Raw genomic sequence first — 26,342 nt, 5'->3', positions numbered from 1 at the left:
TTTTGTAACGGGTGCTAAGAATATAAACATGGGCTAAAATTGACGCATATATAAAGGACAGAATGCTTTGAATTTCAGGTTTCAACTGTGACTGTTAAAAGCAAGAAAATGTATTGATTGAAATTCTCCAAAACAACCAGCTCCCCAGTTGTGTAACATCCAGATATTTAAAAAGACCAAAGACTTCTACATAAAACAACATCAATTTTCTGGTATTAGTCAGAACCAAAATAACCCCGGGGTAAAACAGAATGACAAAACATATTGTAAAGGGGTTTATGTTTTTAGGCACAGAACAACCTTACTGCCCCCTTGGCTTATAATGGATTTTATTTCCGCTAATTATGTTCTCTGTTATTCTGCCAAGTCCATGTGTAGCACCAGCAGAAGGCGGTGGGCCCTCACACTCAGTTTAGCACTCCGTGCTCCCATAATAACAGTACTGACGTCACTAGCCACCGATGGACACATGCTGCCTTCAAGTTCTCTTCTCCACGATTTGATTTTTGAGCTTCATGCGCTGTGGAATCCAAATGAATATGTCGGAACGTTGGGACAGGTGGAAATAGAAAACTTGATTTAGTGTAAGGCAAGCTATCGCACCTTTATATAATTCAATGACAGTCTTGCTACTACAAGACCCATTGCGGGCCCATGTTCTAAGTTGTTTCGTTATGTCATGTAACAATAAAAAGTGTATATAGAAAAATCATAACCCTCATCCACAAAAATGTATAGTTGGAAAGTTTTGGTGAAGTACTACTAAATCTTCAAAAAACAAAACAAAACAAAATTGAATTATATGGGGAATAATGTCGTGCTAGTAAAACGGCTCAAATTTGACCTGCACTAGAGTATTTTGTTTGCAATGAAATACATATGAATGCAATACTAATACAGGTCACAAAAATGACACAGTGAAATGTTATTGTAGAGTTTTATACTTACAGTTTTAGGATATTCAGTGTCTCATAAATCTAACTGAACAGTAAAACAATGCTTTATACCATAGGATAACCTTGTATGGTGTAAGGTATTAGATTTCAATGATAAATACACAAAATAAAACCCACTTGCTACATGTTTCGTTCTATTTGTTCCCGGTAAATACCATAAAGAATTTCACTCATAATAAAATTGACTTACATCGTTATTTCTTATCTCTTCCACGAGGCTGTTATTATCAAATGCACCTTTGCTTTGTTAGCTTAATCGACTCCTTTCTTCCAGATGTTTTGTGTAAGCCTTAGATGAGATATCGCGCATTGTTTTAATGGTTGTTACATAAACACGTCACGGGGGAGGCTACTTTACATGACCAGACTGTTCCTCTGGAATGTACGACAGTACTTGAAGGCAGCAGGCTGCAAAGTGTAGGAGCGGTGATTGAGTCTGGGAGCAGAGCCGCGGAGGTGACGACGGCCATCTTAGACCTTCGCTCATCTTCTGGATTTTATTTGTCTTATTTTGTAAAAAAAACACAAACTGACTGACGAAGGAAAAAAGAAGACCCCGTCTTTTACGTCGCCGCGGTTGAACTCAAAGTCGAGATGCGGTTCCGAGGCAACACACGATTTGCATCCGCTGTCGGACTGCTCTTCGGACTATTATGTGCGGTGGAAGCAGCCAAAGGTAACTAAGCTGGGATTTATCTATGTCCCTGTGGTGCTGTTCAGTCACGCAGCTTTTAATGGTTTGTGGTCAGTAAAACGCAGGTGTTCTCTTGAGTTGTGTGGTCGTGTACGCACAGTGGTTGAAAGGAAAAAAAATATTAAAGAGGCAGTGATGCGGTCCGGAGGGATGCCTGTTCACCAACCTGCTCAGGGATGGTTCAGCTCCGCAGCCGCAGCTGCTGCGGATGGAAGTATCCCTGGTAGCAAGTGCATCCCGCTGTACTGCGTCAGTATTTTATCCATAACACCACAAAACCTCTAATTGTATTACACTTTTACATGTCACTTTTGTATATGAAGGTGAAAATATATTACATGTGCCTATCCTGGTGAAGGGTAACGGTATAGAGATAACATCAAGGCCATGAAACGACCCCCTTCTGTCATCTGCAATCGGGCTATTTTTAGGTGCTCGTCCCTTCCTAAGTCTTTTCTCATTTTCATATCCTTTTAAGATGTAACTAACTACTTTTTCATCCTCCCGTGACGATTTAACTCTTTTGTTTAAATTCCTGGCCGCATAGAATTTTATTTTTATAATATTTGACATAGATATATATGAAGGAATTTTGTGGCTGGCATTGTGCTTAAAACAGGATTGAGCTCGGTTGGCTACGCAATGCAGATGATCCTCTTCACATGCTTCTGTTGTTGCGTGTTTGTTGTTTGTAATATATATATATATATATATTTTTTTTTTTTTTTTCACGTCGCTATCACTGAAAAGAAACCTTAATCCGTCATGTTCTCCAGGTCGCCCACATTTAGGTGGATTGGCTTTAGCTGAATCAGTATTGATTTCGATTCTCCGCCTTTATATCTATCAGTAATAAAGGTGGGGTCCGATACTTAGTTAAATAATGTTCTCATTCTAAGCATCTATTTTTAACTCTGACAAAATAGAATAATACAAGATGGTTTTGCACTATCCACTACTGTGCTTTACATTTATAAAACCAATTTACAATTTAAGGAACAAAAATCTGAGCAGAGGTAAATATCATGTACCATTAAGTTACTTTGTAAAGATAGATTATGCTGGATTTTTTGGATGTTTGGTTTAATTTGTAGTTACATTTGATCTCTGCTTGTATTTTCTTTATTATCTTTATTTTAAAGTGGTCAAGACTTTATTTGTCATAGTTTTTACCTTTTGGAAGAAGGGAGTTAGAGAATTGGAGGAGTTAAATTAGCCAGTGACCTTGGATAAGCCTGGCTATAATAGACTAAAACACTAAAACAAGAAGTTAAGTCAAATAATTTTTTAAGTTAAGTAGAGTTTTTTAAATCACCATTCTTATCTTTCAATATTTTCTGCCCCACAGCAATTAATCATCCTGCATGAAATGCACTGCACTTTATCTTTTTCTCCAAAGTACCACAAAATTTATGAAATCTCTTCACTCTTTTCAATCTTTTATGATCTTATCTCTCAATCTTTTATGTTAGCCATGCATGCTAAGTCACAAAACACAAATCAAAACACAGGTGCATTTTCACATATTCAGTAAAGTGTTATCAGCATGTAACCTACAATCTATAAAGGTAACCCTATTTTTTTTCTCATTGGTAACTAGAATCCAAAATCTCAGATGTAGCTTATACTCAGTTCTATTTCGTGATTTTCAAGTGTCTTTTTCCTGCTCAGGTTATTGCAGTGATTCAGTTTAAACACACTTCATTGGCTTGAGCTCCATTAGACAGGGTGTGCATTTGAACTCTGGTTCATATTCATCATGGTGGCCAGTATCAGCATGTTTGGGCAGTCACCAGTGCTGTAGGCCAGTGTGAACAGTTTTCCTCTAATCTTACAACCGTTTTAATTTCAACAAACAACAATAAGAGCATGAAAGAGATGTCTGATCCCCTAAAAATCACAAATGGGCCTTTTTCTATTGCCACATTTTACTCCTGTTGCCATGTCAGGCAGCTGAGAATGTGCAGTACCAGGAGGCAGTAACTTTGTTAATTTCTTTGATCATCAATCAAAAAGGCTACATGCTGGAAGCAGTGTGTCTCAGGTGGTGAGTTTATTATGTTTGTTATGTATTCTCACGTGTTTCTGTGAAATGCACCTGCTGGCTTCAATTCTTATCAACAAAGAAGGCCTGTGAAATTACCATCTTTGCTGGAGCTTATCTCCTGCTGACCAAAGTTCACTTATTTATTCTATGAGCCACAGTTTGTCACCTGCTATCCAGCTTTTAGTGAACCAACTTGTAGATTCATCTTGTGGGTTCGAGCCTCTGCCTCTTGTTAAGATTTTAGTCAAAGCTGATAAAAATGTTATGGTAATGTTACTGCACAAACAGACTGAACTAGTTTGAGACATAAGAAACACAAAACCCTGTTGATCGATAATCTTTTACCTACATACGTGAGGAAAACAATTTTTGCAGTTATGTTTTTAATTGTTTGTTGTCTGCCATTATCTTTAGCAATAAAGATAGGACACGCAAACATTTGAATTATGATGCATGTCCCTTGTTCCAAATGTTTTTCCCATGTGATGGGTTACCATGAGCAGCGTATATCTCCACAGTGTGACATTAAAGGATAGGTCTGCTGAGATACACAAGTTTCTCTGGTGAGCTCAAGACCAGACAATAGAAAAGCTGACTGATGGGAAATTTCTTGGCTCATTCATCATTTAATTAACCCATTCTTCCTGAACTAATTGGATTTGTTTTCTGCTATTTGTATTCTTGATCAACATATGTGCCGTCCTCACGTGTGGGATGAAGTATTTCAGGTCTTGTCTTGGATGTCTTGAAGTCAAATGCAATTGTCCTAGTGATACACAAAAACATTTTAATATATTTTTAATATATTTTATATATGTTTAATATGTTTTATTATATATTTGTTTAAATTCTAACAAGCATTAATGTCTTCAGCTTTCCATCAAGTTAAGGTCAGTCCTAAAAGTTTCTGACATAAGTTTGTTGAGCAACTATGCTCTAGGTGTGTGCATTTCATATCAGTAGCATAAACAAATAAATAATGTGTCAGTGGTGATGGTTAGATGCTATGTGGTCTGAATGTGCCAACCCTTTTATTTTGTGTCTCGTGATCTGCTGTGCCATCACTCATTGAATGGGTGGCTCTACTGCTGCTAAAACAGTATATTCCTTCAAAGTCCCTGTTACAGTCTGATTGGCTGACGAGAGCCATGACCTTCAAAGATGTCATCAATCATCAATGGGTGTATCAGCCTTTATTGACCAAAACTGTACTGAATTCTCAACAGTTCATAAAAACTAAAGGTACCGGTTGTTGCCATTTATTGATTTTCTGAGGTGAAAACCACATGAGATTTATTAAAAAAAGAAAAGGGATACAAGGAAGAAGAGAGTTTCAATTGGTAAATAAAATGTCTGGTCTCATACGTTCATCTTATTTAATCGCTAAACTGTATTGTACACAATTGATGATCTCTAAGTGTCTTGTAAATTGCATCTTGCAGTCTGACACTTAGCTTAATGGATTCAATATCCAACAGATTCTTTGTTTCCGTTAACATTTCAGTGTTAGACAGACAATCTGGACTGTGGAAATGTATGAGCTCGGAATTATTTAAGTGAAATTCAAAAGTGATGGCAGTGTGCAGTTACCCTCTGCACAGCTTTTAATAACTGTTTACTTGCCCTACACAGAGGCCCTGTTCCTCAGTGCGTTTTTAGTATTTATTCAGAGATTCTACAGAGGAACAAAGAGCTTTTAGACCCTGACGTTGGGGTCGGGAATTTGTCTAAACATGTAACAATGTGGCCACTGTTTAAAGTATCGCGCCTCAATCCTCTGAAGAATGTGTACATGACATAATCCCCAGAATGCGCTAAGTTCTTGAAGTATTTCAGTTTGCCAAAATGACATTTTGTTCTGGAAAGCCGGGCCATGAGAAATCTGGACTTTATTTGGGTCGCCTGTGACTTCCTCTCACTGGGGCTTTCACTGGCTGAATGGAGTCAGCGATCCGTCACCAATGGGTCATTCAGTTGTGAATATTAAGTTGTGCCAAATGACGAGAAATTTGTCACGACCAGTGGAGTCTGGATGTTTTACAGGGAACACCATTAGGAGCAAGTAAATATCTATTTAGCACATTTTGCTATTTAGCACATGAATTACACTTGTATTCCTGACATGAATTGAAAAAAGCTATCCCTGGAATATCACTTTACTGTTTAACCCTAAAGCCACTAATTAATAAAGAATAATCCCTTTCTTCTATAATATATCACAACTGAAATCATAAACCTTTACTCTGAAAATTATATACTGTTGCATCATGTTTTTATTTAAAATGTGCAATAAAAGCAGGCGATACAGGTTTTAACTCAGCTCATTTCCTAAGAATATCCAACTGAGTTGCCATCTCTCCGGAGTAGCATTGCCTCCAGCAGAAAAACTGGCAGCGTGTTGCTGTTCCCAGTTAGGGTGTGTTAACATTAAGATTCAGATTCCATGGGAAACAGGTAACAGGAGAGCTCATTACCTGCTGCAGCTCAGCTGCACCTCCAGCCCCTGTCCAGAGCTGCAGTCGTCTCACTCTCACTTCTGCACTCTCACTGGCTCTTTTGTGTCATTTGCACACAGAGGTGATTGAGTTGCATTCAAGGCTCTGCGGCTCCCAACCCCCTCTTCAGCGCACCACTACGGTCACCCAGGGTGTGTTCCCTCTCTATGTGTAGAAGACAAACAAATGTTGCCTGGCAGGGCAACTGAGAGACTCGCCTGTGTGAGGAGGGTGTTAGTGAAGTAAGGGGCCCTTGAGGTCTGGGTTCCCTTTCAGGGTCCTTAAGGCCTGCAAGAACAGTCCTCAGTCTGTGATAGGGCCGGCCTGCGTCAACAAGTTCAGGAGCTTGTAAGTCAAGACAAACAGAGGAGTGTGCCCACTGTTTCAGACTGTGAGCAGACTGACTGTGGATGACTCCTGATCCTTGGACTTAAAAGTCGTTACAATAACTGTCATCCGTGACTCAGATCTGCTAATATTGCTTACATGGATTATCATGTTTATGACTCACGTTGACACTCCCAGGTTTTTTCTTATAAATTGATCATTGAATGTTGTGGTTGCTTCTGCACGCCATCCTGTCTGCCCCCAGCATGCTGCAAAAATAGATTTAGATAAACTAAAAACATCAGTGTACACACACCAAGTAGAACTACGGACAAGTACGCCTCAGAGAGTTTGTAGTTCATGGCACATGATCCAGACCTTATAATTGTCTATCAGTAAAAATTAGAAAGTTACATATCTTGTTATTGTACACAAAAATAGAGCTGCTTTTTTTTTCAAACCACAAGTGCGGACACACCCAAATATGACTTAGTACTTAAGGCTGTAGACAGTATCAACCTGTATTATGATCAATGGAAAAATCAAGCCATATATTTCCCAATAAAAGGGAACATATTTTGTGGAAGCGTGGGTTCCTCAGCTTAATACTTCCTACAGCTCTGCTACTCATCAAAACATAAACTTAAATATATCTTGTATTTTTAAAAATCACCATGCAATACTGCAGTTGTTAAACTCTATTAATGACTGCCTGCATTGGAGGCATTCAAGTCATGGTATTCTGTACACAGACGTTTGAATAGAAATACAAAAAATGAGCACACTGACAGTCTCAGGTTCCTTTTTTGAAACTTAAATTTTACCAACCCATATATGGACATATTTCCTGTCAACGCACAGTGAGTCAGACCCCACGACTGCTGTGATTTGCATTTACCCCTGAATTTGATTTACATTGTTTCAAATTTCCCAAACTTTCTCCATTTTGTTGTCTCCCTGGAAACACTTCAAGGTCTGATTATCTCTCTGAACACTCACCGCCTTCTCTCTTCTTCAGCCAACTGCTGCAGCTAACGGCATAAATATGAATAACAACCTGGCAACAGAAGGGCTTTATTTAGTTTGCAGCAGTCATAACACAGCCTGTACCTGCTGCATGTGGACCACACTGCCAATTAATTTGCTTCTGATTGGCAGGTTTGGAGGGTAAATAATCTTTAATGCAAATTGAAATAATTTCATTAAAGCAAAGCCGAGTTATTTGTGCTCTTATTTGTAGCTCAGTCCGATAACAATTAGTCTTTTTAATGGTTAGTACCATATTTGCATGTAATTACTGAAGATTAAGACTTCCAGGCCGTCAGCCACCATGTGTAAAATGTTTGAGCTGAACCAATGAAGCAGAGCTGCACAACACATCACAGACTCGACACTTGGCTGCAACATCATTATTACACATGAAGCCCTCAGAGGTTCCCAGGCTTCAACTGACTGCTCACGGACCGCTGCTGCTGCTGCTGCTGCTGAGCCAGATGTCTTTGCCTGTAGTAATTCGTCTATATCTATTTCATGGCTGGATTTTAAAAAAAGTAGTTAGATCAGGCTTAGGTGCGGGGTGATATTTTGGCTTAATTGCCTTGAATACGTGTACCTTTTCATACTTAGTTATTGTGCCTCACAGTATTTGGGTGTCGTATTGTGTTAAGGCCATGTACACTAGGAGTGGCAGTGCTGAAGGTGGAAGAGGTGGGAGGTGTTTTCTCAAATTGTAGGAAAGATTTGATTCCTCCTCCTTTATAAAGACAACTTACCAAAGCTGGCTTACAGAGGGATTGTTTGTAGTTTGTACAGGTGTTCTTCTGAACTTGGACTCACCACAATCTTTTGTTGAGCTAACATTCTCACATGAAGCTTTCTTCTCCGTTTATGGGTCTGACTGAAAGGCTTCCGTTTCATTAAAGAGGCTCAACAGCCATAAAGAGGCCTTGTCTTTGTGTTCATGCCAATGGTTAATATGTTCATTTCACAGAGGGTGAAAAACAGCAGTACTGTCACACAGGTTAGCAAAATGTGCATGGAGTGTGTGAATGTGCTAAAAAAAAAGCACGATTAAATTGCCTCTGGTTATTGGTAGTGTTCCCAGTGGTGACATCAACCAACTGTAACGGTCCCTTCTATTCAAGTACAACACAGGCCTTATTATGAGATACATCATAAATATGTTAATCAGAAAATTAATTTTCCACTGTTAGTTACAGAGGAAATTAAGTGGCTAGATAACAAATGCTTCCAATGCTACTTCCAAAATTAAATAGATTATAGTAATATAGCTACAATTGATATAGATGGTATTTCTGTAAAAAAAATATTCTTGGCAATTACATTGAACAGTGATGACACATTGATTATTTGTTACTGAGCTACAAGGTGAACGGTAACTGTATTTTGACAGCCTATTGTGTTGTTCTGGATTTCTTCTGTCACATTTTCAAATGTCAGAATTGTTTGGTCTATTTCCATATTTATTTAACTATCCTTGAGCCTTTTTAGACTCATACCTGGTATTACATCTGGGTTATATTACTGAAGGCCCCATTTTTATGTGAAGTCTCCAGACTATTAGAAATGGGAGTTAGCAGTGTAGGTTTCAGCTTCATTTAGTTGTTTGACCAGTAGACAGTTTTTTTTGTTGTTGCGTTTTTATGACATCTTACTTTTCTGAAAATGGGTTTTGACATGTTTTCTTGTTTTCAGCCTCGGAGACATCAATTATATCTCCGAGCACGCGTTATGTAAAGTCTGTCAGATTAGGTTTGGATCGGGTTTGTGCCGTGATCGCCCGTGTTTCCTGGGACTCATTTGCAGCTGTATTTTTGTAGGCAATTTTTGTATTATTTAGCAATAAAGTAATATCTTTGCAATATCTTGGTATCCCAACTCTACATCTAATATTTATATTGAAGTGATATCTTCATGACTAAAAATACCACAGTGTCACGAAGGAGCAATTTTGTTCCCAGCCTCAGCCCCACAGTGGATGTCTGCAGAGTAATGGACTGCCTCTCTGCAGCCGTCCCTCTCATTTTTAACTACATTTTATATTCACTTAATCAATCATACAATGGTTATTTCGATTTATTTCATGCATATTTCTTAATTTGTTTAAAAAAGTGAAAGTGGCTTTGTCTACTGTTCAATTTGGGCTCGTAACGACTAAGCGTTATGTTTGGTGAACAAACTGCTTAGTCTTTAGGTTTAGCAGAAATCAGATAAAGGTTTTGTATAAATAGCTCTGAATAAACATCCCTCTCCCTGGCTGCTGGTATTTATCTTCATGAATAACATTACGTGCATTAATGCATATCATGTCTCACGGCTCAGACAGGGCAAGTCAGCGCTCAGCCGTTGTTGTTCTATTTGTTCACTGCAGGCATGCTGGGAGATGATGAAGCTGTATTGTCAAACGCTGCTTGCATGCATTTTTATTCATTGTATTTGAGGATTTTATTATTCTGACAAAATGGTGCTTTAGGTTTTATTTAATAGAAGATGTTTGTGTGCGTAAACAAAGTCTTGGTTTTTATGAAGCACAGCAAAAGTGCTCTTGAATTTGAATTTATCTCTTATATTTTCTTCGACATTTGCTGCTGTAGAAGTGTGAAGTCTCTCATCTGTGTCTTGCTGCTTATTTAGAAATGTTCCTCTCTTGTCAGATTGTGCTTGCACGACACAAAGCTAAGTGGCTGTGGCTGTGACTGAGTTTTTTATGGGAATCTTTTCAGATTTATTTTCAAAGCTTAAGATGGACTTAAAAGGAGACAGTAACATTTACAAAGTAGAATGTTTGCCACGGGGTTGGGATGTGCCTGGAATATTTGGCACAGATTTCTGGTATACATCTCCTTGATGTATCCATCAGTACTAACCCTAGTTTAAATTACCTCAGCCCTGAAGGCTACTAAGAACTGATGGAGCACTGAGCAGCTACTGCGACTCTGTGATGGCTAAGGGAGATTACTGCAGTAGCTCGGTCCGGCAGAATCATGTCAGGACACATTTAAAGAGGTTGATCAGTTACAAACGACTGGCAAAAGCATGAGCTAACTCTGCATTAGTCGGAGATACAGATGGAAAGGAAATCTTTAAGCGTTCAAGAGTTTTACTACATCAGCAACATCTCTACACCTGAGGTACATTCATTCTGGGGCTGCAGTAATTTGTCAACGAATCCATAACTTGTCAGCAAAAAGCTGGCAAAATTCCTAAGCTGTATATTAATTTAATTTTCAGGCTTGCAACTACACATTTTCATCAACAAGTAAACACAGTAAACACATATTTATAAAGATTTGATATACACTAGGTGACTCAGAAATGTTCTGCAATTTCTACGAGTTTTAACAATTCTAATACCATTATCGGTATCACGATCGATTAGATTCTCTTATCGAATCATTTTAGAAAATAAACTATAGTGCAAAAAACATGCAGAAAAGTAACAAGATTATTCTTGACCCATCAAACCATTTGTATATCTGTGGGAGTGCTACTGATTTTACCAGGGCACCTTGAACCGCTGTGCACGGTCTGTCCTTCTACCTTTACAATAGTAAAAAAAACGAATAGAAAAAATTCACATAAAAATTGAAAAAAAAAAACCTCTTCAGGACACAGCTGGTTTATCTGTAGCTGTGGTATCGAAAAGTATTTGGGTCACATGCTTGTTGGACTGTGGTCGATAAACTGTGCATGTGATGATACACAGTTAGTTGTGAGGAATAGTCTGTGGTTTTTCTGCAAGAACTGGTCGGTGAGTTTTCAGTCAGTGCACAGTAGCAGAGCGTCTAGTAGTAGAGATGGTTCACTGAGTTACAATAACATCTGGTCTCACTGTCTTATTAATTACCCCATAAAAGCCACGATCTGCCCATTGCATCTGCAGAAAGTAACGATGCTTCACTGTGCACAGTCAGCTGAAGTTAACACGGGCGGATTCAGTCTGTAGTGCAGGAATTCCATCCTCCTCCTCTCTCTCTGGAGTTAGCACATATCCTCCATGAGAAGCTGCATCTTCCCCGTATCAAAGCTGTTTTTTTTTTCTAAGTCAGCCTAAATCTGTCAGTCTCTCTTCTGCAGCCTCCAGCTTCAGCTCTGAGCTGTCTGCAGCTGGGATACAGCTGACTCCATCACACACCACCCAGATGAGATTGTACAAGCCACCCTGAAACTGGTCAGATGTGGTATTAAATATGTCTCCTAAGGACATGATTGAAACCTGATCACCACAGCTGGAGGTGGTTTGGTATATACACAACAATAAACCTTTAATGAGTGAATGCATGTGTCCCTAACGATTCTTTAGATGCCTCAGCCCACCTCTTTTTTATGCGCAGCCATGTGATGAAGTAGAGTGTCAGGCTGGTTTTCTTACATTTCAAGTCTTCAAGATTCTCAGTAAACTTGATTCCAAATCGTTTTTTAACAAAACACTCACTTTTAGCTAATAATACAGTTATTTTGAGTATGGCTGGAAAACTATGACATAATTAGTCCTGTACTTTAGGCCGAGTAGTACTAAAACATGTGTTGGTACGTGATGGTTACTTAATAAATGTTCTTTCTTTTCAGCAGCAGAATAAAAAAAAAACAGTTTGACAAAAAAAGTTTAAACTGCTCCTGCAATTTGGATCCAAAACATTGTTTTCTACTGCAGACAACTGAATAAATTACTTTTGTTTGGATTATACCAGAGTGAATTGATGCTGTATTTAGACTCAGGGATGTAATTGCTGTATCATTAGTCCGTCAAAGTGATTTATATAATAGCAACAAATCTGTGTGATTATAAAGTGTTATAAATATGACACAGGCATTAAACAATGTTCGTTTTCTGTCGATCACATGTGTTGGAGAAAGAAAGGATATCTGGGGACAGACTTTGCGTCCTCACTCGTCTCCTTTGTGTTTCTCACAGTCAATAAGCACAAACCATGGATTGAGACGACATACCACGGGATTGTAACCGAAAACGATGACAAAGTGTTACTGGACCCCCCCCTCATCGCCCTGGATAAGGACGCTCCTCTACGATACGCAGGTGAGAGCAGGCGTTTAATGTTCCCAGAGAAAACCACAGCTTCTCCTCACCTCACACATATTATCCGTCTCTTGTTTCGCTCTGAATAAAGGAGACACACAACACACTCATTAGTCTGTGGCATATAAGCTCTCAGGTCATGTAACATGATGAGAAATGGAGAATGTTTGAGTTTCATGTATTTAATTACAAATATAAATATTAACATACAATGGGAGCTTTTCATTATATTTTTAACCTTAGGTAGCATGTACATTACTAAGTCACGTCAGGTAGTTTTTATTAGTTATGATTAAATCAAAATAATCAATAGTGATCAACACTGATGGTTGTGATTAGGCTGTGAATTACTGCGTATTGTAGTAGTTTTCTGCACACGTAGTAGACTTGGTGTCTAAGTGGCATCCTGTGTATTTAATTATTACAATGTGTTTGTCATAGTGACACACAGCTGGCATTGGTAAACCCCCAGTCTCACCCTTTTGATATTAAGATCAAAATCCTCTTTCATGTTCCATTTTCTCTCCCAGTGGTGAGGCACACAAGTGTGCTTGATGTTCCACAGCGGCGTTGGCTCTGAGGCATTTCAATCACAGCAGAATTGACTTTGGCCAGAATTCAAAGCTAAGGAAACGATTTCCCATCATTTCACATCACATGACTTGCGTGGACTTTTGTCTCTTTTACACACCCACAGTGTTTTTATTGCACTTAAAATAATACTCATTAAGGGAAAACCAGTGAGATTGACATCACGAGGTGGACAGACTAGAACTCTTCTTCAAGTTGACTGAACAAAAATCCAAGAGTAAACCTGAAACTAACGATGTCTCCTGAATGTTACTTGTTGTTTACTGTTGTCAACTGATTGACTGGTGAGTACTCATTGATACTCTGGTTTTCATGTCTTTTTATCTATTTTTGTTTTTTAACTTTTTTTTTAACTCAACTATTCCAGAATGAAAAGTAGGATCAGGTCTGTGGAGCAGCACAGAAACATTACCAGGTCAAAACACATTTACGGCATTTACCCGTTATCTATTGAAAAATGACAATAAATTATCAGTTTGATTAAATGCGTGGCGTAAAGTAGACCTAAGTCATTAAGAAAAGAGGATTTAAAATAAAACCACCCTGTCTCCAGATTGTTTGTTTTTCCTTTTACCATAAATTAGCAATGAAAACAGAGTGGCCTTTCTTCCCTTTTCTTCTTTTTAATGAGCCCAACTTGTGGAAATGGTCTTTGTGTCCTTGTGGAGCTCTCGGGGGACAGCAAGAGGCCGGCCTCACGTGGCAGCAGAAATGACCAGCCGTGTGGTTCCAGCGTCCTACTTGTTGTTCCCCGTTTGTGCCAACAAACAGAAGTCGCTGTAAAGCCGCCATACAGGCCATCCAGAAACCAAATCACTCCATTGAGTCACATTAGTGCGTCCATCATCATTGAGGAGCCTCTCTCTTCTAAACTTTAATTTAAGGTTTAATTGCAGAGTTCTGTAAGTTGTTAAAACCATAAACCTAAAAAGAGTTCACATTAATTATCGACTGTCTTTATTAACCATGGCCAAAAAATAAATCTAATAAAACATCCCTGTTCATGTTCCTGCTGCAGATTCTCACATGGTTCTCAAAGTTGTTTTTGTTGTCAGTCACTGTATTCAAGTACCAGCAGTAAAGTGTCGTCTGCAGGTCAACGCTGTAAAACTAAATACACAACAGTCAGTCATTGTAATGACTGATGAAATCTGTGCAGAAGCCAGCGTGACCATTCAAACCACGAGCCATTCCTGATCATTAGAGCTGTGGTTAACACATCTCTCTCACTGTGTTCACTGTCCCTGTGCAGTGTCCCCTAATGTGAAATCCATTTCTAATTGTCTGGTACAGACGTTGGGCTTCAATACAAGCATCAGAGCGGGGAGAAAGTCATTGTTCTGTTCATCTTTCCACTCCATGAGTGAAAGACTTCAGGATTTAGGGCCAAAACTACTGAGTCTTAGAGTATGTGTATTAATGAGTGTTCTTTCTCTACTCATGGTTCCTCTCTAGTGTGATCAAAGACAAAAAACAACAATAAAACTTCTCAGAACCGTAGTATTTTCATAATATTGTTTTTATATTTATCTGATGCTTTTGCTGCCAGGCACTTGGCAGTGCCTGTCGCGACCAGTGTTAATTTTAACAGTTGATTTTGTTTAGTCTTTTAACTAAATTATTATGTAGCCTTAGTCCAAATTTAGTCGCTAGATTGTCAAGTATTTTAATGAAGATTCAAGCCTGGTACCTGCATCGGTAATGCAGTGATTTTCTGTGAATTCCAAAGAAAGCATGTTTTGACAGTTGCAAAGACACTGGCACCTACTGTATCTTCACAACCTGTTTTTCCAGCTGGCAGAAGACTGGTTGCTTTTGAAATCCTCTGTACACTCCTTTTGTTTTCTATGAGCTCCCAATTCTTCTTCTAACTGATCTGGATTTATCTTCTCTCCCTTCTTTGTAGAGAGTTTTGAGGTGACCCTCACTGAAGAAGGTGATCTTGGGCTCTTTCTTTCTGCCTTGTGCTGAGTTGTTTTTATTAACCCACTAACGCAAAAAAACCCCGGCATCCACACATTCACACAGCAACTCCCGCCATGCTCCGTAATCTCCCCATTTGAATTTTTGGTTTTCTTACCTTGACTATTTTTAGAGTTCCTACAGCTGGATGAAAATTATAATATGGGGCTTAGTGTAATTAGAAATATCTGTGCATGAGACATCCATTGCAGTTTGCAGACCCTAACAGTTTTTCAGCTGTCACCAGGAAACAGAAAGATGCTTTAAACCCAAGAGGAGTCCTTCAATTTGCTCTCTAATTGAATCCTCTCACATACAAATATTAAATATCATTACAAATGAATATTATTTTGCAATTGGAGCAGAAATGACCAACATGTTTTGGTATTCAAAGGGAAGAGACATTTTAAATCTGAACACCCTGAAGGCACCGGTACAGTCTGACGTGCCTTTCTGTGACCAGTGACTCCTGTGGATTTTGCTCTCATTTGAATCTTTAAAAATGAAAGCTGCTGAGATTGTTAACAAATGCAAACTCTCTCTGCTGCAAAGTTTCTGTTTTTGCATCTTTGCCTCTGTGGATCTCTTTGAGTTAATCTTCCACCACTAATCTCCACCATTAGCATGGCTGCAGTTGTCATTTGATGTGGATGTCAAGCAAGTTGATATTTCTAACCCCAGTTCTCATCCAGTACTTTTTTTGTTCAGTACCAGTTCAGTTGAATTTATCATTTTATTTCAGTTAACTTCCTGTAGCTTTGGGCAAAAGGCAAAATTACACAGGAAAACTTTAAAACAACTATGTAACGTATTTTCTTTCACAGACTTTTCATGATGGCTGGATCTCCAGAGCTATTTTTTGTCAATAGTTCTATTTTGGCGGGGTTTTTTTTATAATTTGCTTATTAGATGTAGTTTTTTTTCCTATCAGTCAAAAAAAATTTTGCCTAACATAAGGTTCTATGACAAGACATGTTTTACTTTTGGTTTTGTGACTTTTAAAATACCTTGTGTGTTCCTGTAAAATGCCTGTCCACATCTTTTCAGTTTCTGCCTGCATGACTGGATGCAATGTTTTCAAGTGGCTTGGAAAAGACACTCTGATTACTGACACTAAATATCCCACCCACCCCCCTGCCCGAACTCGACACACCTTTATGACCGTGCGTTTTGGGCTTCTTCCACAGACACCTCCCACCCCAGTCTACAACTCCCGGCTCCTTAAAACTGTGGCTGATCTTTTTTTTTTGCGTGAATCCATAGTGTCTTTGCTTGAACACAATTGTTTCTTTTAAGCAGTAAGTCCTCACAGCTGCCTGCCTTCATTCTCAGTAAACTCTTCATTGGCTCTTGACGTGTTCAGGTGAGATTTGCGGCTTCAGGATCCACGGGCAGAATGTCCCCTTTGAAGCAGTGGTCCTGGACAAGTCCACTGGTGAGGGCGTCATCCGGGCAAAGGACAAGCTGGACTGTGAGCTGCAGAAGGAGCACACCTTCACCATCCAAGCATATGATTGTGGAGAGGGTCCTGATGGTACCAACATGAAGAAGTCTCACAAGTGAGTCTTGTCACTGCCACCTCACCTCTCCTCACTCATTTGAAGTTGAAGGATTCCTTGTGATGAAACCTGTAGACAGTTGGCTTTAAAATCAATTTTTAATATTTACCCTCAGCTGTGTCCTGACGTGATAATTTCCTTCTTTTCAGAGCCACTGTTCACATCCAAGTGAACGACATCAACGAGTACTCGCCTGTGTTCAAGGAGAAGTCCTACAAAGCCACAGTCATTGAGGGGAAGAAGTACGACAGCATCTTGAAGGTGGAGGCTGTGGACGCCGACTGCTCCTTCCAGTTCAGTCAAATTTGCAACTACGAGATTGTCACTCCTGACGTGCCCTTCACCATCGACAAAGACGGTGAGGACAGTCACTTAGCAGATCTCTGCAGAAAAAGCAGCAGCTGAGATCGAGAGGCTGCCGTTTTCTTGGCACTAATCATATTTTCTATTGATCCGTGTCAACACCGAAGCCACCAAGGCTGTCATTTGCAAGATAATGTTTGCCTTCTTGAAAGGTCAGCAAGGCTGGTTGTTTATTTCCAGCGGTACGATTGCTTGCTGTGTGTTGTGAAACAAAATGAAGACCGAGTAAAAGCAGGCGCCAGACATCAAGGCTGCCAGGGTTCAATGCTGTGCTGATAATAATGAAGAACAAACAGGTTTGAATGTGAGGGTAAATAATGTAGGTGACATTGTTCAACTCTGGTAAATATTGAAAATAAACAAACACTAGAAACCAGCTGGTCTTTGTATGGTACAAATCTGAAAGCTTGTTTCAGTAACACTGATCTGATCTGTCTTTTTTTTAGCTGCCACAAAAACTGATAAGATGTAAAGTAAATATTACAGTGTGACCCTAACAGATTTATGGAAGTATACATTGTTTAGTTCAGCTTTGAACTGACTTTAAGGCTTTATATTTTCTGTCCTGTATTTTGCACCTCTGTATAATCTGATTTATTTTCAACATGTCCAGGTTTTATCAGGAACACGGAGAAACTGAGCTACGGCAAAGAACACATGTATAAGCTGACTGTGACGGCCTACGACTGTGGGAAGAACCGTGCCTCTGAGGATGTGCTGGTCAAGATCAGCATCAAACCCACCTGCAAACCCAGCTGGCAAGGTAGAAAGGCTGTGCTGTGGCCTTTAACTCCCCAGCCAGGCTTATAGACACAGCTTTTCACATGTTGGGGGAAAAGACCCTTTTTATGTTTTAGGACATTAAGGAGAAGTTTGTTTGGTCCGTTAATAATAATGATGATGAAGACTGTGATTATCCAGAAGAATAGTTTCCCTCAGTTTTCCTATCTCCTTTTAAGGTTTCAATAAGAGGACTGAGTATGAGCCTGGCACGGGAAGCCTGGCCCTTTTCCCCAGCATGCACTTGGAGACATGCGATGAGCCAATCACATCCATCAGAGCCACTATTGAACTGGAAACCAACCACATCGGAAAGGGCTGCGACCGCGATACTTATTCTGAGAAATCCCTACACAAGCTCTGTGGTGGGTTCTCAGCAGATGCCGTTTGAAAGTTGTTGACGTTTGATAGTTTGAATTGTCTCTTAGTGAATCATTTTCTGAAACGTGTGTGTTTTAGGAGCCAGCTCTGGCACCGTGGAGCTCCTTCCTGCACCGAGCAGCTCAGTCAACTGGACTGTCGGCCTGCCCACTGACAACGGACACGACAGCGACCAAGTGTTTGAGTTCAATGGAACCCAGGCCATCAAAGTCCCCGAGGGTCTAGTGAGCACCAGCCTGAAGGAGCCCTTCACCATCTCTGTGTGGATGAGACACGGCCCCGGAGCCCACGAGAAGGAGACCATCCTCTGCAACTCTGACAAGTCAGGTGAGCTGTGTGGAGTAGAAAGGTCTGGTTAAAGCTGGAATGGAAATCCAGCCGTAGAAACGTAATAGATTCCAAAGTGTTGAATACTTAATAAACTCAGTATTCAATAAAAGTTAACTACTGGTCTAGGATATTATATATAATTAAACATAGAATAAATAAATAAAATAAATAGTTTAAAATACTCTCCCAAGGATTGATGATCATTTGTTTGCATATAGGAATAACATGATAATTAATACAGTCTAATAAAATTGTCCACAGTGTTTCCAGTGTTCTCTTACATCAACATCCTGTATAAATAACACCGACTCATATCTTTTATTTATAATATGCTGCCTACGAATCTGATGAAACACAGCAGCTCCGTAGTCTTAAGCTCTCTGATCTCATGGTCTGTACAGTCAGTTCTCTGGACAGTTCCAGGGGAAGTGAGGGGGGGAGGAGGGAGGGTGTTCATCTGCCTGTGTCTGACCACTTATATAAAGGAATTACATCACATTGTGCTGTGGACGGGGGCTCATGTGGTCATTCATGGCTTCTGTTTAACACACAGTCTGCCTCGTTATCCCTGAACACACAATGTATTACATCATATTGGCTTATCCCATTAAATGTTTTTCAACTTTTGTTCCATCTTTTCCTCTGCAGTGTTGAACAGACATCACTACTCTCTCTACGTCCACAACTGCAGACTCATCCTCCTGCTACGTCAAGATGCTTCAGAGGCTGAGAACTACAAACCGGCCGAGTTTCACTGGAAGCTGGACCAGGTCAGCTGCTAATTTTACCAAATACACAGATTTATCCCGACTCACTGGCTGTGTTAGTAGTACTGTTGATTTTCTGGGACAGCACGTGAGATGTTGAGGCCTTCTACAAAATGTCACGTTTACAGACTCCAGGTCCATTTTATTCTATTGTTTGTTGTGTGTGCAGGTGTGTGACAAAGAGTGGCATCATTATGTGTTGAATGTGGAGTTCCCCACCATGTCTCTGTTCGTGGACGGAACCACATTCGAGCCATTCCTGGTGACGGAGGACTACCCACTGCACGCCTCCAGGATTTCAACACAGCTCACCATCGGTGCCTGCTGGCAAGGTGAACTCTCTCAGATGATTTATATAAGACTGCAGCAAAACAGTTCAGTACAGGATTAACTCTCTGTCTTAGATTTTCACTTGATTGCACTCTGACCTCATGTGGAAATGTTTTCCTGCAGATGCTCACCTTTCCTGCCTTTCTCTCCCTGCTCTCCTCTCCTCTTCTACTTCTGTCCTTTACAGAAAACTCTGGACATGACAATGACACTGAGACAGGCCCTGAGCCCACCTCAGGTTGCTCCAGTCTTTCCCTTCTCTCATGTGTCCACACTGTCCCACCGTTCTAACTGCATTGTAACACTACATTGTGACTACAATGGTTTTTCATACATTCTAGAAACAGACAGACATGTTGTCAGCATGATGCACAGTGCATGTTTCTTTTTTGTTTGTTTGTTTTTTTTATTATTTAATTTAATCCTCACTGCAGAAGCAGGAACAGAAATAGTGGTGTAATGGGAACAAAGCTCTGACCTGGCTACAGCACTTCAAACGTGCTGGCTCTTCTTTCAGAACATGACCTTCTGCTCAAAAACAGTAGCTTCTCCGTATCAGATAACAGCAACCGCAGCCCCCTCCCACCGACCCCCCACACACACACATACACACACACAATGACAAAGAAATGCTGTGACCTTGAGATGTAGTCTGTGTGTCCGACACTGCAGTGGTGCAGATTTTTTTGTGATGGTTTGACAGACAGACACAACATGGCTGTTCCACTGCTTATACGACAGAAACATTGTTAAACTGTGTTTAAATTAATGTTTAAAGACAAAGGAGCACTTTATAAGAAAAGACACTAATGAATATTAAATAGTCTAGTCATCATCATAATTAATTCCATGTTTGAAATATTTTTTAGTTTGGCATTATTGTTATTCATTGTTTTCACTCTGCAGACGTTGCATGTGTTTACTTCATAAATCCTCTCTTATTTATTATTCCGGTCTCTGTTGTTGTGGCCTCAGGCCCGTGTCTTTGCAGACATTATAACTTGCATGAAAGTCATTCACACCTGCTTCGTGCCATCAGACAAATGCCTGAGTCACCAGTTTAAAAACATCTGTGTAGAATGTAAATTAACACAACTTTCTTTTTTCTCTGATCCTGATGCATCCAGGTGGATACGGTCACATGGCTCAGTTTTTCAGAGGAAACCTAGCAGGGCTGATGATCCGCTCCGGTAAAGTGGAGAACAAGAAAGTGATCGACTGTTTGTACACTTGCAAGGAGGGACTGGACGTGCAGCTGCCAGAGGAGGTAGCTTCAGCTGTCAAGGTGAGGAGAACAAAACAAACACCTGGAGTGGAAAGGAAAATATTGGAGAAAAAAACCTAACAGTTGGACAGACACCTCTGGCATTTTCCAAAATTTCCATTTAAATACAAAGAAATAAAATGTGTTTTGTTGGGTAAACAAAAACCTACTTACTGCTTTATTTATTATTTCATCCCTACAGTAACTGACTTAAGAGTAATAAAAGTCCAGGCTACAAAAATGTCAAAAAATGACACAGCTTCCAGCAAATGTAAAATAATTTAAACACCCGCTCATCATGACCTTGACAACATGATTTTGTGTCAAGTCCTAGTGTGACTTAGTTGCTAGTAGACCTATAACAACATCCGGTATCTCCCCCTCTTCTCCCAGGTGGAGTTCAACCCTAACCAGTCCTCTCTGACTGTTGAAGGCAATGACATTGGTGCTTTTGACAAGGTCATGCAGCACATCTCGTACCTCAACTCTCGTCAGTTCCCCACTCCTGGCATCAGGCATCTTCGCATCTCCACAACTGCCAAGTAAGAAACAACACCAAGAAATACTACTGTACAGGTCAGGATAATGTCATTTCATAATGTAATGGCTGCAGCATCCTCTTAAAAAGGAACAAAGTGAGACTGAAAAGGTCATGCCATCTAAAAACATTTGGTGATAGATTCTTTGTGCCAAAAACGTAAAAAGGTCAGCCAGACTGTAATCAATCAAAGGTGTGAAATACAGTATATTTGATCGTATGCTCAAGAGCTGTGGGAATGAGAATTTTTATGCAAAGTTTCACCATGGTCTGCATCCATGTCCTCCATTTATTTTAATCCCACAGAGTTAACGTCAAGGTGACCTGAGTTAATTTATTCTCACCAGTCTTCATCATTACTATGTAACTGCATGTCTCAGTCTCACATCTTTGTCCAGCCGTCATTCATAAGTATGGCAGCTGAGCCGCTCACCTTCAGACCACAATGTTTCATGTTAAAACTAAAAATGTTCAACAATAACAACAACAACAACAACAAATACCTAATCAAACTTTTTTTAAATTATTTTATTAATCTTATCCCCAGATGTTTCAATGACGAGTCCTGCGTCACGGTGCCAGACACTGATGGCTACGTGATGGTGCTGCAGCCCGAAGAACCCAAGATCAGTCTGAGTGGAATCGACCACTTTGCCCGCAGCGCCGCCGAGTTCGAGAGCCAGGAAGGTGTGATGCTGTTCCCTGAGCTGCGTATCGTCAGCACCATCACCCGTGAGGTGGAAGCTGATGCCGAGGCTGAGGCCACAGAGGAAGCAGATGATGATCCCACCGGTAAGAGAGACCGTGGATGATGTCACTGGGACTGCAGGAGGAGTAGATCAGTTTGACCCACTTCTCTCAGGATTATCTGTGTTTTCACTTCATACTGGGCTCAATCCCAGAGTGGAATCTGTTGTTTTTGTTCTGCATATGTAACCATACTGCCAGCTAGAGTGGGTGTACATTTGTTGTCCCCTGGGGATTATGTCATGAGGATGAAAGGATTGGACAGAGAGAGAAGGGAGAAGGAAAACAGGGAGAGAAAGATAAGTTGTTTACTACCTGATGGGAGGGGCCGGTTGACCAGCCATGCCATCTGTTAGCCCTATGTGTAAAGGAGACACAATAGAGATGCTACTAAAACGTGACGCAGATAGAGGGAGATTCAGTGTCCTGTGGTGAACAACAGGCCAGGTGGAACAAAAGCCTTTAAAAGGAGCTGTTACTTTTACCTGTGTGGTTTTCTGCCCTGCATTTTACAACCAGCTGAATTACATACAGAGGTGCTTTCTCTTTTCTTTTTTTCCTTTGTCCTCCACTGCTGAACTGGCAAAATAAGTATAAAATGAATTAGAAAATACAGGTTGCAATATTTTCAGAGTGGATGCATTGTTGGTAGTTTTAGGTTTGATGGTTACAGAGTCGATTTATAGAAGAGGACAGTTTCAAGCAGAAGCCAATCATTTAGTGTAATTAATGTCAAACTGCTCTTTCTCAGGATAATCCTGTGTTACACCACAGCCTCTTTAAAGGACAATTATGATCATATTTGTTTTTCTTCTCTCTATTGTTCCCTCAGTTCAAGAGACAGTGGTGTCAGAGGAGATCATGCACAACCTGGACACGTGTGAAGTCACTGTGGTAGGAGACGAGCTGGACGGAGAGCACGAGGGCCTGGAGGTGGACGTGACCCACCTGCAGCAGCGTGGTCTGGAGATGAGCTCTTCTAATCTGGGCCTGGTCATCACAGGTACAGGGTTCTGGTACCTGGACTGTTCACATGTGACACCTCTGATGATGCTGTTTCACTCACCCTTTCATGTCACCCCCTCCGTGTCCCAGGTGTCAACACCATGGCCAACTACGAGCAGGTCCTGCACCTCATCCGCTACAAGAACTGGCACACTGAGGCGCTGTTTGACAGGAAATTCAAACTGGTCTGCTCTGAGCTTAATGGCCGCTACATCAGCAACGAGTTCAAGGTGGAGGTAGGTCACAGAACTCATCGTTAGATTCCCAGAAATGAACAACAGTTGTAAAATGCACATCAGACTCTTTCATAACTTACCTTTAGTCTCTCTTTATCTAATTTGGAGACAACCTTTACAACCAGTCAACAGATCAATGATTAATGTGAACACCTGATCAATATGTTGATATAGTATAATCACATGGGCTACAATGTACTATGAACAACTAACAATAACATATTGTACAGCTTTAATGTACAATATATATATATATACATATACTGCATATATGTATGTATATATCTGTATACATATATAAAATACGTATATATATGTATACAGATATATACTGAGATATGTATATACTGTATAAATATTCATACATACTGTACATATTCATACATACTGTACAAAACATATATATATATATATTTAGCACCCCAGTGTCTTTGTATTATCTTAAATGTGTGTTTGTTTTTTATCCCTCCAGGTGAATGTCATCCACACAGCCAACCCCGTGGAACATGCCAACAATGCCATGGTGCAGCCCAACTTTATTAACCCTGTCCATCACGCCTCTGTGGATCTGTCTGGACACAACCTGGCAAACGCTCACCAGGCCTCAGGTACGACAGGATATGACATTAGACTGATATATAAAAATATTACTCCTCTACATGTTTCCTTCTATGACATTATCAGGACATTTGTATTTTCTAAATTGTATTTAACCTTTATTTAACAAGGTTAAATGACAATGGAAAAACCCCATTTGCATTAAAAATATAACCATTGAGTAATGAAACAAAACTATAACTATGATAAAACAACACTAAAAACAACATCATACATTGAAAAGGTGTAATTGACAGATGTGGTAGAAGTGGTGTACAGTGGTGTCTCATCAGGACGTCTCTGCACCAGTGTCTGCTGCTACATGTTGTTTTTTAAAGAAAGAGTCAAAGCGTCCTGGAGTTGAAGTGTTTTTCATGCCTCTTAATCCCAGTCAACTTAATCAATCAAATAATGGGGTCAACTGTTCCTGTGTGATCCAGTAGAACTGTTTGCCCTCTGGACTGTCAAGTGCTGCAGATCAGTCACAGTCCATTAAACAGAAGTAGGACACACAGAATCCACTGGGTCTCTGTCTGTGTTTTCACAGACGCGGCTGTAGAGACATTAGTAACACACATGTCATCATCATCAGCTCCAGGCTCATCTCAAGATCTGGTGATCAAATCAGTCAGTTATACTCTTCAGACATTCCAGGTGTAGTTTGACCTTGACATGTTTGGACGGTCAGCTTCCATCTTCCTCAGACGTGTCCCTTGACGTATCCTTGTCAGCTGTTTTACCAGAGGTGTGGTCAGTGTCTCCTGCTCACTGACCTCTCATCCAGACGGCAGCTCACTGTCCAAATGTGTCAAGGTCAAACTGGACAACTGGAGTGTATGAGAACCTGAAGTGTACAATGTCTGTGTTAAGACAACGTGGACACAGTGGACTTCAGTCATGTGAAATAAAGGAGGTTAACAGCAGAAAGTTGGCTCTATTTAAAGAAAAACACACACGGAGCTGTTGACCTCCTTTAACAGCACTTCACTGGGATGACATTATTATTAGCTCACCGTGACAGTGACGCTGCTCAGATGTCCTGAGGTTTTCATTTCTGTGTGACTCAGTGAATATTGACCACACTTGTTCTTTTTCTGTGTCCGTGTGTGTGTGTGTGTGTGTGTGTGTCACAGTGGTACCCAGCGCTGCCACCATCGTCATTGTGGTGTGTGTGAGTTTCCTGGTGTTCATGATCATCTTGGGTGTTTTCCGCATCCGTGCTGCTCACCAACAAACCATGAGAGACCAGGAGAGCGGCAAAGAGAACGAGATGGACTGGGACGACTCAGCCCTGACCATCACTGTCAACCCCATGGAGGTAAAAATACATGTTGGCACAGAGATACCTACCTCTATTAAATGTTTTAGTTTATCCTCCATGATGTCTGACAGATCAGGTCAAAGGTCAGAGTGGGTTTAGAGGACTAGAGTAATTTTCAAGACTGCAGTCAGTTATTCTCCTGTTTCTTTGTTAAACTCTTTCTCTTCTTCAGTTTTCTGCCGAGTGTGTTGGCCAGTGGGCAGGAATAAATACTTAATCAGTGAAACAAAGAGTTGTTTGAGCCGTTCAGAGTTGCACTGTATCAGAATGCTGAGACTGTAGAAGGAAAAGTAAAAAAAACATCTCATTTCCTAGACTCTTCATTTCTGGAGTCATCACAAGGGGTGAGACAGAGAGGGGGAGGGGATGAGACAGTCTCTCTTGACAACTCTGAATGTATTCAACTTAAATATTTTCATAGCAGACCCTTGTTTTTCTTCCATGTTTTGGTGATGATGTTGTGTTAGATGTCAGAGTTAATGAATCCGTTTCATTTACATACACACCTCTCTGATTCAGACATACGAGGACCAGCACAGCAGTGAGGAAGAGGAGGAAGAGGAGGAGGAAGAGAGCGAGGACGGCGAGGAGGAAGACGACATCACCAGCGCTGAGTCAGAGAGCAGCGAAGAAGAGGAGAGCGGGGAGCCAGAGGACCAGCAGGGGGCGAGCAGACAGCAGCAGCTGGAGTGGGACGACTCCACCCTCACCTACTGAAACACATGACGCACACACACACACACATCTACACACGTCACCAACTATACACACTTATGTCACTCCCTCATCCCCAGAATATCATGTTTAAGAATCCAGGATGTTAAACAAAAAAAACTATATAAAAAAAAAGCCTCCGTTCAGCATCATGATTTCCTGTTGTTCTCTTCGTGGTGGTACTCGGTGTAGTGTAGTCATCATCCGATTGCTGATCTTCACTCTTTATTTTTTTATTTATTCTATTTGAATTCCAAGGGCATACATTTGTTTGAACTGT

At 40.4% G+C, this 26,342-nt stretch overlaps 1 protein-coding gene across 4 annotated transcripts; it reads left to right on the top strand.

The window, feature by feature from the left end:
• Positions 1-1,347: 1,347 nt before the first annotated feature.
• Positions 1,348-26,336, top strand: clstn1 (calsyntenin 1). Of its 4 annotated transcripts, XM_008318794.3 has the most exons (19): positions 1,348-1,632; positions 12,455-12,577; positions 15,075-15,104; positions 16,494-16,689; positions 16,839-17,047; positions 17,666-17,815; positions 18,012-18,197; positions 18,292-18,540; positions 19,192-19,313; positions 19,480-19,642; positions 19,828-19,878; positions 20,768-20,925; positions 21,298-21,446; positions 21,990-22,234; positions 23,022-23,192; positions 23,285-23,430; positions 23,903-24,038; positions 25,161-25,345; positions 25,868-26,336. In XM_008318794.3, exons 1-19 carry the CDS (start codon positions 1,551-1,553, stop codon positions 26,063-26,065), a joined length of 2,949 nt encoding a protein of 982 aa, XP_008317016.1. In that variant the 5' UTR covers positions 1,348-1,550; the 3' UTR covers positions 26,066-26,336. The 4 variants fall into 4 exon arrangements, with proteins under 4 accessions (XP_008317016.1, XP_008317017.1, XP_008317018.1 ...); XM_008318795.3 differs by lacking the exon at positions 15,075-15,104; XM_008318796.3 differs by lacking the exon at positions 19,828-19,878.
• Positions 26,337-26,342: the final 6 nt, after the last annotated feature.

Source organism: Cynoglossus semilaevis, chromosome 10, assembly GCF_000523025.1.
Source record: "Cynoglossus semilaevis isolate Cse_v1.0 chromosome 10, Cse_v1.0, whole genome shotgun sequence".
Taxonomy (NCBI): Eukaryota; Metazoa; Chordata; class Actinopteri; order Pleuronectiformes; family Cynoglossidae; genus Cynoglossus; species Cynoglossus semilaevis.
Note: the sequence above shows the minus strand (reverse complement) of the source record. Positions and strands in the feature narration are given on the sequence as shown.